The 12,870-nt window shown below is 39.8% G+C and overlaps 1 protein-coding gene across 11 annotated transcripts in view; it reads right to left on the bottom strand.

Annotated features, from left to right (window-relative positions):
- LOC113014099 (sodium bicarbonate cotransporter 3-like) overlaps positions 1-12,870 on the bottom strand; it is a 66,889-nt gene continuing 54,019 nt past the window's right edge. For 8 of the 11 annotated variants that reach the window (XM_026155401.2, XM_026155403.2, XM_080296614.1 and 5 more), the window contains 13 exons: positions 12,375-12,508; positions 12,035-12,280; positions 11,411-11,516; positions 10,672-10,833; positions 10,016-10,129; positions 9,506-9,667; positions 8,533-8,784; positions 8,225-8,293; positions 7,816-7,989; positions 7,477-7,614; positions 5,335-5,435; positions 4,007-4,123; positions 1-2,403 (listed from right to left, as the gene is read on the bottom strand). In XM_026155401.2, coding sequence (XP_026011186.2) covers positions 2,322-2,403; positions 4,007-4,123; positions 5,335-5,435; positions 7,477-7,614; positions 7,816-7,989; positions 8,225-8,293; positions 8,533-8,784; positions 9,506-9,667; positions 10,016-10,129; positions 10,672-10,833; positions 11,411-11,516; positions 12,035-12,280; positions 12,375-12,508 — 1,857 coding nt within the window. In that variant the 3' untranslated portion in view covers positions 1-2,321. Of the gene's footprint in view, positions 2,404-4,006; positions 4,124-4,974; positions 5,014-5,334; positions 5,436-7,476; positions 7,615-7,815; positions 7,990-8,224; positions 8,294-8,532; positions 8,785-9,505; positions 9,668-10,015; positions 10,130-10,671; positions 10,834-11,410; positions 11,517-12,034; positions 12,281-12,374; positions 12,509-12,870 lie in introns of all 11 variants that reach the window. The other 3 variants (XM_026155405.2, XM_080296617.1, XM_026155406.2) reach the window with 2 other exon arrangements.

The following is a 12,870-nucleotide window of genomic DNA, read 5'->3' as shown; positions in this document are numbered from 1 at the left end:
TCACTTTGTATTCCTTTTTATTGCTTTTCAACAATCAGTCATGACAGAAGAGTCATCGTTCAAGTTAACAACTGGACGCTGTGTGCTTCACTGATGTCTGTACAAAACAAATGCATTTTCTACTCTGTGTTGTTGGTGTGACAATAGAGGCCAGAAACTCCTTCACATTATTGATCGTTTATCCAGATTCATGCATCTTAAATCGAACCTCATAATGTGGAAAAACAAGATAAACAACAGGAATCGTAAATTCTTAGCTGGTTGGTGGACGTTAACTGTCTCTGATGATACTAATGACAACATTTTACATTTCATTTTAACGTCCACATATGTAGTGAAATAACCACACATGAATCATTTTTCCCACTAATCAAATATATAAATTAACATAGATGTCACTTCTTTCTGGATGTTGACGGCACAACACTTTGACACACACTAATCACTTAGAAAAGAAACAGTACCTCAAAATTGATTACAGAGCTTTTATGTTGTGAGCAAACACTAGCTGTGATAGTAGAACACACAAACACACTGACAAACAGTATTTAGTTACATTTTTAAATGGAAGAATAAATTGAACTACACTGTTTTGCGTCAATGGCTCAGGCTACAGCCTTCACACAGACATGGCATTACACTACGACAGGGAGAGCAGTGTCCTCGTTCACTCTACGATCCGTCTTTGGGTGCCACCGCGTATGCCCGTACCTCTCTTCTGAACACTTAAACTATCAGTACTAGACTTGTACACAAAGAGCTTCAACAAGGCACATAAGCTATTGTCCGTATAGTCACTGTAGCTACACACAGACAGAGCAGATTAAACATACACAGAAGTCGTTTGATGAATAATTCCTTGCCTGAATATTAGCCAAGTTCAGGAGTCCGTCCATTGCACAGTATGGAACACTTATTGCTAAAACAGGACTGCTGTCAGCAAAATAAGAATTCCTAGAATATAATATATTCTTTTACATATACAGTAGAAATATTTTGCATAAAATGATTTATGATTTGCAACGCTAAACAAATTATCTTTATACCACACGCTCGCTCGTACTCACACACCCACGCATACAGTAATAATAATACAATAATATAGACAGTATAAAAACAGGTGCTGCTATCTGGGGGTCACAAATATTCTCTCATTTCTTCGCACCTTTGTATATGTCGTGATTTACAGCATTAGGTAAAATAGTTGTGATGACAGCCATGAGAGAAACACAGTGGCCAGAGGGTTAAAATATCAAATGACAACAGTCAGAAATCACTCAAGATTCCTGAGTTGTATAATTAAAATTTGAATGACTGATGTATAAATACAGAGGGAGGAGGAGTAACCTTTTTATTAACACACCATAATTCATCTTAGGTAAGAAACTATACTGGCAAAGTGCTTACGATACAGTACAGACTTCGTATGGCCTCTGAAGTAGATTTCTACAATATTACAAACGAAAAGAACACAGTACACATACGCGTGATATTTCAGTAAGATCACATACACTATCAACAGTGAGACTTTACAGTAAAAACTAATTTTGAGCAGCAGTATAAATACTGAGTGTTCCCCTAGAGACAGGAGAGATTATTCATGAGCAAATCTGACAAAGATGTACGCAGTAATATTAGTGTGGTGCAGTAGTAGTATCTGAATGTACCTCTGTCTGTTTTGGTTTGTGTCATTTATTGTGCCAGACTAAATATAAAATAGAATTATCTGGTGCTGACAGTACCTGAATGGCTTTAATCAAAAAGGTTTCAAAGCTGGTGTACTTTAGTGAAAGGTCTCAGTTCCACCTTAAATATATAGAAACTGAGAATGCTAACAAGAAAGAAAAAGTAGAGTAAAATGAACAGCTAAAATAACAAAAGTAAAATATAAATACAAATAAAAGTTTTGATGGTTTAAAAGTAAAATTCACACAGTGAACACCCCCACCAGTGAGGCCCCTTCCTTTGGTGTCTGTGCTTCAAATGAGTAATAAATGGCTGCTAGACAGAGAGAATTTCTGAACAGTGAACATCGGTGGGCAGTTACAGCAGAATTCCTTTGTTTCTTGGAGTTTTATCCTTTATAGTACATCTTGGCAACCATTCGTACACATTCTGTACATGAAGGACTTCAAGACGTGTGTTGAAGAAAGACTCGCATCCTTAAGGGAGCTCATCTGCTGCCCTGAAGGAGCTCTGCAGAGAGGTTGTGCTGCTCCAGTTCAGTGTGTCCCCTTTCCTTCTAAGATTGCGTCCATCGGTGTGGTAAAAGTGTTGTGAAGGAGAAGGTATTGAGGACAAAAGGAGTTCTGCACAATTTATTACAGGAACGTCTCGGTAGTGGAGTCTCTTCCAGGTGTGTCTGGGCTGACGTCGACTCTAACGCAGGCCACCTTTTCTTGGCTGTTCAGGGATTAACACATAGAGAGAAAATGAGTGTGTAGGCAGATTCATGGAGGTGTTAAGGGTTGTGAGCAACTACAAATGTGTGATTTCTATCAGGTAGAGGAGTGATAGGTCTTAATTACAAACACTTACAAGACTTTACCAGCTTTAGTACAACTTGGTAAGAATGGGACTTAATGAGAGAACTGTGGCAAAAGATTTGTCAACACAAAGCACTGTGCAAAGGTTTTAGAGACCGAACTTCAAGTTAGGATCTGTTTTTAAAAATCAAAACTAAACAACACAAAAAAACAAGGAAGTGGCCCACAGGGTAAGGACTTCTATTCAAGGCAAGAAGACAGTGGATAAATCTTGGGAGGCTACCTGTCTTTATTCTGTGTCTGATTGTCTTTGTCCCTAGATGTTTGAAACTTAGATTTGTGCCCAAATCTAAAGACATCTATGGATGGATGGATAAATCTAGTGAAATTAATATACACGTAACTCAAAAAAGCTGTTTACAGTGCAATGCAAAAGTCTTCAACCACCACATATTTTTGCATATTTTGGTAGTAAGATGGGAAATAGATGTAGAAAAGCATTTGGAAACCAACCAACAAATGTCAAACTGTGATAATCTTTGGGTTCTTTTTCAAAATGAACTAAATAAATGAATGAAAGCAAATTATGTGTTTATGTAATAGGTTCTTTGTCACCGGCAGTCTAACTATAAAGCTCAAAATTGATTCACAGCAACACAACACTGGTTCATCCCTTCAATTAGGTACCTTTTTTATGCTTTGGTGATTCATAGATCAGTGATAAATGGATTTAAAAAAAACAAACAAACAACAAAACAAACATTCTTATGAAGAGAATGCAGATACGAGGACTGGACTGAAAGCAGCAAAAAATACAAACATTGAAATTCCTTTGGAAAGTCTGCAAAACTATTGTTCAATTCCACTTCAAAAATAACAAGGAAGTCTGTCTCCTTGAAATAAGGAAATAAGGGTAGCACAAGACCTTTGCACAGTACTGTGTTTTTCCTCTTTGCATCAACACACCTACTCAGTTTTTCAAGATACCTAAAACAAATTGTAAAAATCTTTGTGACTTTAGGAGATACACATCATGACAGCAAGTATGTTTAGGATAAATGAAACAGGGTGCAGTCTGAATGTGGGACCAATCAGAATCCAGTCCGATGGAACCAGGTGATAAATAGTAATTATTTCTAAGTGTTTCCTACCCTTTGCCTTTCCAAGGAAACCGAATCAGAGTTTGACATGCATTACTGTGCAAACTATGTCAAACTGTTATTGAGGAATGCCATTTTGCTGCAAATATATTCCTGTCAACTCAAGTCAGGTTAACAGCTATGGGATCTAAAAGGAACAAGAACTATTATCTTTGCTTTTACAGGATTAAACTGATTCCCAACACTCAAAACTGCAATCGCTGTGGACTTCCAGGCAGTAACTAGCTTCAGTTTCTGACTACAGCGTACGTTAAGATAGCACTACCAAGCAGTCCCTCTTGTTTTTAGCGAGCATATCATATTGAAGTAACAGAGTTGGGTGCAGGGGCTCTGGAAAACTCCAGGAGATGGCATAGCTACCTTCCGCTAAGCTTCACAGGTTGGACACAAGACTCTGCACTCGAGTTCACTGCTTTCCACACTGCGGTTTTGGCCATCTCATCAGAGATATTTACAACCAAGGGGTCAGTGTCAGAACTACATGCCAAAATGAAAACACACACACACACACACACACACACACACACACACACACAAACAGAAACAAAAAGAGAAGACAGGCATGTAGACATCAAGACAGCAGGACAGGATCAGTGCAGGAGAGGCAGACGCAAACATGCATATATTAGAGATTAAACCAAGTTAACAACACAGTATGGCTGACCAGACAGACCACAAACAAACTTCTGTGTTAACATGTATTAAGAGCTGTTTGCGTTTTAGGCAAAGGGGTATCCTGAGAGTTGACTGTATGTATATTATTAGATAAGGCAATCATTCTATCATAGACCTTTTTACCTTAAAACAAATAATAATAATAAAAACAAAAAGACAGGAATACACAAAGCAGTGTGTTTAAAGCCATCTGTTTTGAAAATCTGTTTTTTATGGTCTGAAAATTTCACCCATGCACAAACTATCAGCAGGGTTAATCGTGGGTGATCGTGGCTCAAAGAGTTGGCAGTTCGTCTTGTAACTGGAAGGTTGCCGCTTCGAGCCCTGGCTCGGACAGTCTCGGTCGTTGTCCTTGGGCAAGACACTTCACCTACTGCCTACTGGTGATGGCCGATGGCGCGATATGGCAGCCTCGCTTCTGTCAGTCTGCTCCAGGGCAGCTGTGGCTACAACTGTAGCTTGCCTCCACTAGTGTGTGAATGTGAGAGTGAATGAATAGTGGAATTGTAAAGCGCTTTGAGGGCCCCGAAAAGCGCTATATAAATGCAATCCATTATTATTATTATCATTATTAATATGCAGCAATGTGAGTCAGAGATTATTATTATTATTATCATCGTCATTGTACACACAGCCATGCTACCTCTTCTTACAATGGGACGCTGTGGGTCACTACTTCTATTCTGTAGGATCTGTTAAGATGGACATAACCACACAGCTGATGACCAGTCTTTAAATTGTCATTTCAAGCTGTAGATAAAAACATATTTTTTAAGTTTAGACACAGCAGAAGTCAAGACATACGAAATTAGTGAAATCTTTATTTATCTGGATCAAATTTTTTTAAATATATTTAGCCATGAGGCCATAAGATAAAAATATTATAGTAGTATGTGAGATTTACGGTCACTAACATGAATACACTTCACTCCCAAGTGAAAATTTACAGAAGATTCAGCTCTCCATCCCACAATCTGACATTTAAAGGATGCTTTATGGAGTGCATTACTCACCTCCCTGAGAGTTCCTTCACTGGGATCTTGAGCCGGTTCGAGTCTTCATAAGTGTCCTTAATCCCCATCTCTTCTTCTTCCTCCAGTCCGGACTCTTCATCCTAGATTCAAATGCATCTATAGTTTAAAAACCAGTTATTACTGCAGTGAGGTTCATCCTCCAACAATTGAGTCTCACATTTTTATTCATATTTACCATAATTGTCGGGCTATAAGCCACTACTTTTTGCACAAGCTTTGAACCCTGCGGCTTTTAGTCAGGTGCGGCTTTTCTATGGATTGTCCATGATTTTTGTCATATCGTAAGACGATTTGTTTTGTGTGTTCCGCTGTTGTACGGCACTACGTTGCCTGGCGGAAGGATCGGGGTTCAAGAGTGGTATGTTAGTCACATGTCCGTCCGCCAGGCAACGTAGTGCCGTACGAAGTAGCGCGAAAAACAAACTTCGAAGTAGCGGTACGCGTTCAGCGGGAGGCGTGGATGACGAGCGGCGATAAACTTGCGAAAAGCAAGTTATGCTCAACTCCACCGGTGGATTCTGACAGCGTGGAAAAGTGTGAAAACATCCACGATCACCAACGGATTTTGAAGGGCTGGACAGCTGCATGATGGAGAGGAGGACACCGCCACGGCCCTTCAGAGGGTGTTCGACTCTGACACTGACAACGAGGATTTCTTTGGTTTTGAAAGTGACAACGAAGGAGAGAAGCGGAGAGTGGATGACGAAGCCATCCTGAGCCTGTTTGTATCCGACACTGGAGGAGAGGACTTTGGTGGTTTTAGAGCGCAGGAAGAAGAGAAAGATGGTGGTGAATGACTGACTTTTCTTCTTGTTAAAGCCGTGTCACTGCACCTGAGCCTAAAAGGTAGTCCGAATCTATTTTTCTGGTATGCTGTAGGTTATTGTTATGTACTACATGTGCAAATATGTACCCATAACTTGTTTTTCAAAATATTAATAAAAGTGATGTCTCCAAACAGCCATCTCTTTCCTGACAATTCCCTTTGTGCATATTCTCTTACATATGATAAGTCAACATTGAAACACCTGCGGCTTTTAGTCAGGTGCGGCTAATGTATGTACAAAACAGGATTTTCCCCTGATTTTAGCTTGTGCGGCTAATATTCAGGTGCGCTTTGTAGTCCGGGAAATACGGTAAATCAGCTTTAACATCTGGCTTATTGGCCCGGGCTTATATTATATTGGGTTTTGGTCTCCCGTGGCTGTGTAGCACTGAAAGTACTTGATTCAAAACTCTCTTCTTCCATAACAGCCATGCTTGCAAGACCAATATACCCATTTGATCTTGCCTAGTTGCCACAATTATATAGCAATTTAATTAGCAATTTGATTCGATCCACTGTTAAGGCACCCACTCGAATTGTAGTATAATTAAACTGTCTTCCAATCTGAGCTTCAGAAGGATTTACACGATCTGGAAAGCTGTTGTTTACAACAAAGACAGATGGAGCATTTGGAGAGATTTTGCAGTATTACTGTTTAAATGCAAATTAGGAAGAAAAACAAAGGATAACTACATTTTTGTCATTTCAGTGCATGTCTTGAAGTACAGTAGAAAGGAAACAAAATCTCATTTAGTAAATTTTTGTAACTGAGGAGCAGTTTTAATTTTGTATCATTTGGAAGCAGAAGTAGTTGTGACCTTCAAGTAGATATTGAAAATAGTCAGCTGTTACCCTCCAGCTCTTTCCTCTTACTTTTAAGTTCTTTCCACAGAAGGAGCACAGGCATGAGCTCTTCACAGATGCTCTGAACTCCACTCTCAGGGTCAAGGCTGTCTGCTTAATCCTTAATCCTATAAAACCTTGAAACCTTGAGTATACAGAACTAATATTTTTATTCATTAGTTCTGTATACTAGTTACTATCATTGGAAAAGGCTTGTGATTGGATACATTTCCTGTCATGGTTTAGATCTTGCTTCCTATCATTAACATCATGCTCAAAAGTTAATATGATTTTTTTTTCTGTCCAGTGATCCCAGTAAAATACCGCCTTCCCCATTTTTGACACAAAATCTGCTACAGCCAACTTTCTGTTAATGCAAAGAAAAGCAAAAACTTCTTTCAAATTACAAATAAACTTGTGATGTTCACTTATGGAAAACAGATGAGTTTTACCAGCTTTTCACGCGCTTTCTTTTTCTTATCATCCTCAGTCTTCTTTTTGCTTTCTGGCATCAAGTCATCGAGCCAGCTCAGCTCTCTCTTGGTAAAGAAAAAGTCTAGAAGCTTTCGGATAAAGACCAGCGCCAGAACCTAGAATTACAGATGAAACCAAACATAAAGTAAAGGAATGACACAATAAAAATCATATCTACTAATAAAAGAAACCCTCTGCTATACTGTTATTTGGCACAACATACAGATGAATGATCAATAACTGTGACATTAAAAACATTTCTATAACTCTTCTCCAGTAAAAATGAAGTGATAAAATAAGTAAGGCTGAGTCATTACCATCATGGGGAATACAACAGCTGCTGCAGACACCTTGATTACCCAGAGCAGCACCAAACAGCTGAGCTGTATCAGGGTGAAGATATGGACCTTCCACAGTGGCACATAGCGCAGGTAGATCAGGTCAGGCTGGTGCTTTGCAGGCATGCCAAACAGTTTGATTCTGTCAAAGAACTAGAGTAAAGAGAGTCAGTGAAACAGTCAAGAAATACAAATGCATGAAAGTACCACTTAATAGATTATTCAGAGGAGGAAACACATTTAAGAGAAGCTCCCAGGGACTCTGAATTACCATTAAAGGTTTGCAACAGCAGGGGGCAAACTTATCTTTATTAACAGCTCCAGACTCCTGCTCTGTTCTGAATAGAAGGGCAGCACTATCTTCAAAGACAGCAGGGGAGAGACTTACTTGAATGCCTTTGAGGGAAGAGACACCCATGTAGAGAAAGACTCCGTACAGAACCGGCATTGGAATAAACTGCCGAAAGCACAAATCAAACAACATATTAGAAAATATTTAACTTACGGTACATGAAGCAAAAAGCTGAAAACATCTATGACACACTTGTGCCAGGTGACAACACATTAGTTAGTTTACACGGAATTAACGCAACATTTGTCAAATAATCAAAAGACATTATTATATACAGTGATTTACAGGGGGAAGCAAATCCTCATGAAGAAGCAAATATTATTTCACTGACAACCCCATCGCACCTTGAGCACTGATGTCATGAAGACAGAACAACCCATCAGGACAAAGATCATAAATCCCGTGACTCGCTGTTCCCGGATTCCCAAAAACTTGGGCTGTTCTCCCGGTGCGGAGCAGCCAGACTCCACCTTCAGGCTGTTAACGTGGGAAATGGAGAGGACGGTTGCAGCCACAAACCACGGCAAGCCCATAATGGAGCACACGCCCAGCATTATTGCCACGAGGAGCAAGTCCAGGTGATAGCCACATCCTTTCTGTAAGATACGAGAAGTAGAGGCATGGACATACACAAACTTTCAAGACTGAAGAGAAAAATCTTTGTGACAGATTCATTCACTGTGATCAATCAGCTATTTGCCTTTTTCTGTAAAAAAAAAATTAAAATAAATTTTGTGAAACTTTTTATACTTCCTCCAGCTTCTCCCTTTAGAAGTGACCACACTGAATCATCTGTCTCACCCTTTCTCTACCGTCCCTCTGCATGTCCTCCTTCTCTACATCCATAAACCCTCTCACTGCTCTTCCTCTATCTTGTAAACCCTCCATTTCACTCTTGCTGCTGTCCTTCTGTCACAAATCACCCTTGACACTTGTGTTCACGCTCTTCTTCACCTCTTTTTTGCACTGTCCATTCCTTTGGATGCTGACCCCAAGTATTTAAACTCATCCACTTTCACTAACTCTACTCCTTACATCTTTACCTTTCCACCTGCCTGACTTCATCAGTCAAACCTGTCCATCACCACTGCAAACAAGAAGGGGTTCAGAGCCAATCTCTGATGTAATCCCACCCCCACCTTGAACCAATCTGTCACTTCTACAGCAAAACCTCATCACTGTCTCGCTGTACTCATACATATGCTGCAGTACCCTAGCATACTTCTCTCACTCCGGACGTCTTCATACAGTACCGCAGTTCCTCCCTTGGCACCCTATCACAAGCTTTCTCAAAATACTTTCAGATAAAAGTCAGACCTTCAGCTTGTGCTCTTTGCGGTTGATGATGACTGCTGTGATCTGCTGATCCATAAAAATGAGGATGGTGCAGAGCATGGCAGGAAGTACTGCCACCAGCAGTGTCCACCAAGGGTTTTCTCCTAACGGATCCATTAGCCAGCCTCTGTTCTTTGAAGTTGGCTGAGGGGAAAAGTGCAAGCCACATTAAGTATATATAAGGTATGAACTAACTGAGAATATTTATCTTACACATTACTTGTAATGTGTTGGTCAGAATCTAGACTATTCCAGCAAGAGCTTTTGTATATGAAAGCCTTAAGCACACACAATCTGTACTTTTACATCTCTGAGAAGAGACTGCTACCACTGTAAAGAAACCCTTGAGTAAAATACAATAGAATTACAAAACCTTTACTTTATCTACAGATTATATACTTTATTTAAAGCTTACGGAAGATAATAGCTATGATCCGTAAAAATGTACTCAATAGTAATAAATGGAGGAATGCAGATGAACAATATGCCTACCTCAAAGCGGTCAGGAACATTCAGTTTAGGAGACGGGATCCCCATTAGGTAGTCCACTAGCACCATAATCATGATGGTTATAAACACTGCAAAGTCACTAATAGTGGATCGCACCTATGTAACACACACATATACAAAATAGATTAATTTATTTAGGGATTTGACATGTGCCTTCAGCCACCCTTTATAAATGTATTCCTAAAACAAAGAAGCGAAGCTGCTTAACTTCATATCATTTCCTTCTGTAGGTACAGCTCCATCAAAGTAATTGTTGCACATTTTACAGTTTACACAATACCAACACCGGCCTACACCGAGTGATAACACTGTAGATGGTACTATGTGGGAGGATGCAGGAAGATCTCTTCTTTCTGAACATGAGTCTGCTCCTGTACTAATGACTCAATGCAAACATTTACATAGTGTCAGAACCTTTTAGGTTAATCTGCCCACACTTGCGTGCACCAGGTGTACAAAACATATAATGACATGTGATGTTACAGATCTGATGCTTCATATTTCAAATAGTACTATTTAAACATCATTTTACATGATTAGGGATTAAACAGTGCTTTCTTTTGTCTTTTAAAAGCTTCTTTTTGCTGCGTTTTACAAAAGAAATAACATACATAAACAAATTAAGCCCAACATCTCACCCTGGTGGGGAAGTATCTTTCTGTTTTAAACTGCTTGAGGAATGATGACAAAAAGAAGGTTGTGAAGAAGAGGATAACAGACCAAAAGAGAACATCTGGGATGTACGGCCCATGGTGACCACAGGCAGGACCCACAAAGTCTCCATGGAGCAATTTGCACGTCTTTAAAGAAGAAGAAAAAGGATAAAAATTGGTAATTTAACGAATCATCTGTATGACAGAGGTAGATGTATTGCTGGGGGTTGTGCTTATGACTAAAATTGTGAATTATATAATGTAGACTATTGGCTTATAGTGGAATTGAACTTCTGTGTTAAATCTACGCTGTAGGTATGTAATGGCAAACCTTTCTGAAACCTTATGCAGTAACTTACACCCTAACCTGACACACACCTCCCTACTGATGTAACTTCACAGTACAACAGCACCACCTTTTCCTTCCATGCATTTCTGGCTACTTCTTTTGGTGCCATTTTTGAAATGAGCTAGAAGACAATGGAGCAACTCGAAGAGAGAAACTCCACTGCTAGCAAGTGTTTATGTGGGAAAATTGTAGAGCAATGGAGACACACCACACGCACACACAGGTATAAAAGCTACTTGGGGAAGCTATGGCATGTGCTCTACATAGATTCAATGCATGAAGTCAACATTAAGCTTCACTGTTTGCTCTCCAATTTTAAAACTGTGTTTGTAATTTCTGCTTTTTACACTAGAGGTCACTGTGCGCTAGTCTTACTGAAACACTGAGGCTGCTCCATTCGATAGAGTCTGGACTATATCCGGACTGGTTCCACTTCTGCATGACCTCATCTGTAGCATTTGCTGGTGGAGAGCACTGACACCTGGGGACAGAGGATCCAAAACTAAGCAAAGTCTGTACCTTGAGCCTTCTGTGAGAAATAATGTTTAAGGTTCAATTAAAGCAAACTTTAAGTACATGCTACAGTGTATCTGCCGGGTAAAATTATATTTTCCTTAAGAAGGAACTACTTTATGTGATGCTTTGGAATTTAATCTAAAGACTGTAATAGAAAATGTGGAAAGTCCCTACTTTGAGACCAGGGGCAGACAAGTCCCTCTGAGGTTGTGTCAAAGCCCGTTACAAATCAGAAATTAAATGAAAATTTAATAAGACTTTAGAGTTTTCCCAGTAAACCAGTCAGCTGAAGTAGTCGTAGAAGAAGATAATATAAATTTTAACCTCTCTCATTATCAGTTAACGCACTCTTGCAGAGACAGCAATTTGAAGAGCTAAATTTAATGCAACCTGTGCAAACAATTCAAAATATATAATACTGAGCAAACAATAATAAACAAATGGACCTTTAATCATTCATGTAACTTAAATCTCAGTACTTACGAATACAGAGTAAGGTTGTCCAAGCTGTTATGCATGTTGACAGGGTACAATTCTCCCAGATGAAAGAGCTTCTCTAGAGCTTCGTAGATGAAGATGATGCAGATCAATGCTGCAAAAGCTTCCTCTGTGAAGCGGGTAATGTAGCAAACCAGAGAGCTTGCATCTGTGGCCACGAGGAGGATACACAGGAAGGCAGTCCACAGACCAATGCTGGTCCGTAGAGACAGGTAGGACAAGCTATAGTCCCTGGGAAAGACAAAGAATTTCTATTAGACAATGGGAATCAACATAAAACACTGTTGAGCATTTTTTACTACAATGCAAACTTGCTCAAACTCACTTGCAGAACTTAAAGAGGATCTTCTCAAATACTAAAACAGGCCCCGTGCTGCCAAGAATAGTGAGGGGCTGGCCTGCAAAGAGGGAGTATGCTACTCCTGTCAGTGATGCCCCAAATAGAGACTCGATGGCGCTCTGTAGAGACAGAGGAGAGGAGTGGAGTGAGGGAATAAGAAAGGAGGGATTGGGGAGGTGAAATTGCACAAAGGAGGATACAGAGGGAAAGGCTGAAGGAGAAAAGAAACAGATGAGGAGGAGACCACAGACCAGAACATAAAGCTTTGATTAAACAGACATTATGGGCTGCGTCTGAGAGGCTAGATAAACTGTTCAAATGTTCCCACACTGCTGACTTGTCCGAAGTCATATCTCTGTGCAGCGTGTGAGTTTATTTAGACGCATTACACACACCAGCACACAGACTGTCTGTGCCAACAGTCCCTGGCCTAGCACAGACATCTGGATGAAAGAGAAGCAGACACAAAAAGAGACACTAT

The sequence above is a fragment of the Astatotilapia calliptera genome, chromosome 22 (assembly GCF_964374335.1).
Source record: "Astatotilapia calliptera chromosome 22, fAstCal68.1, whole genome shotgun sequence".
NCBI lineage: Eukaryota > Metazoa > Chordata > Actinopteri > Cichliformes > Cichlidae > Astatotilapia > Astatotilapia calliptera.
The sequence above is the reverse complement of the archived record's forward strand: the minus strand, read 5'-3'. Positions and strand labels throughout refer to the sequence as shown.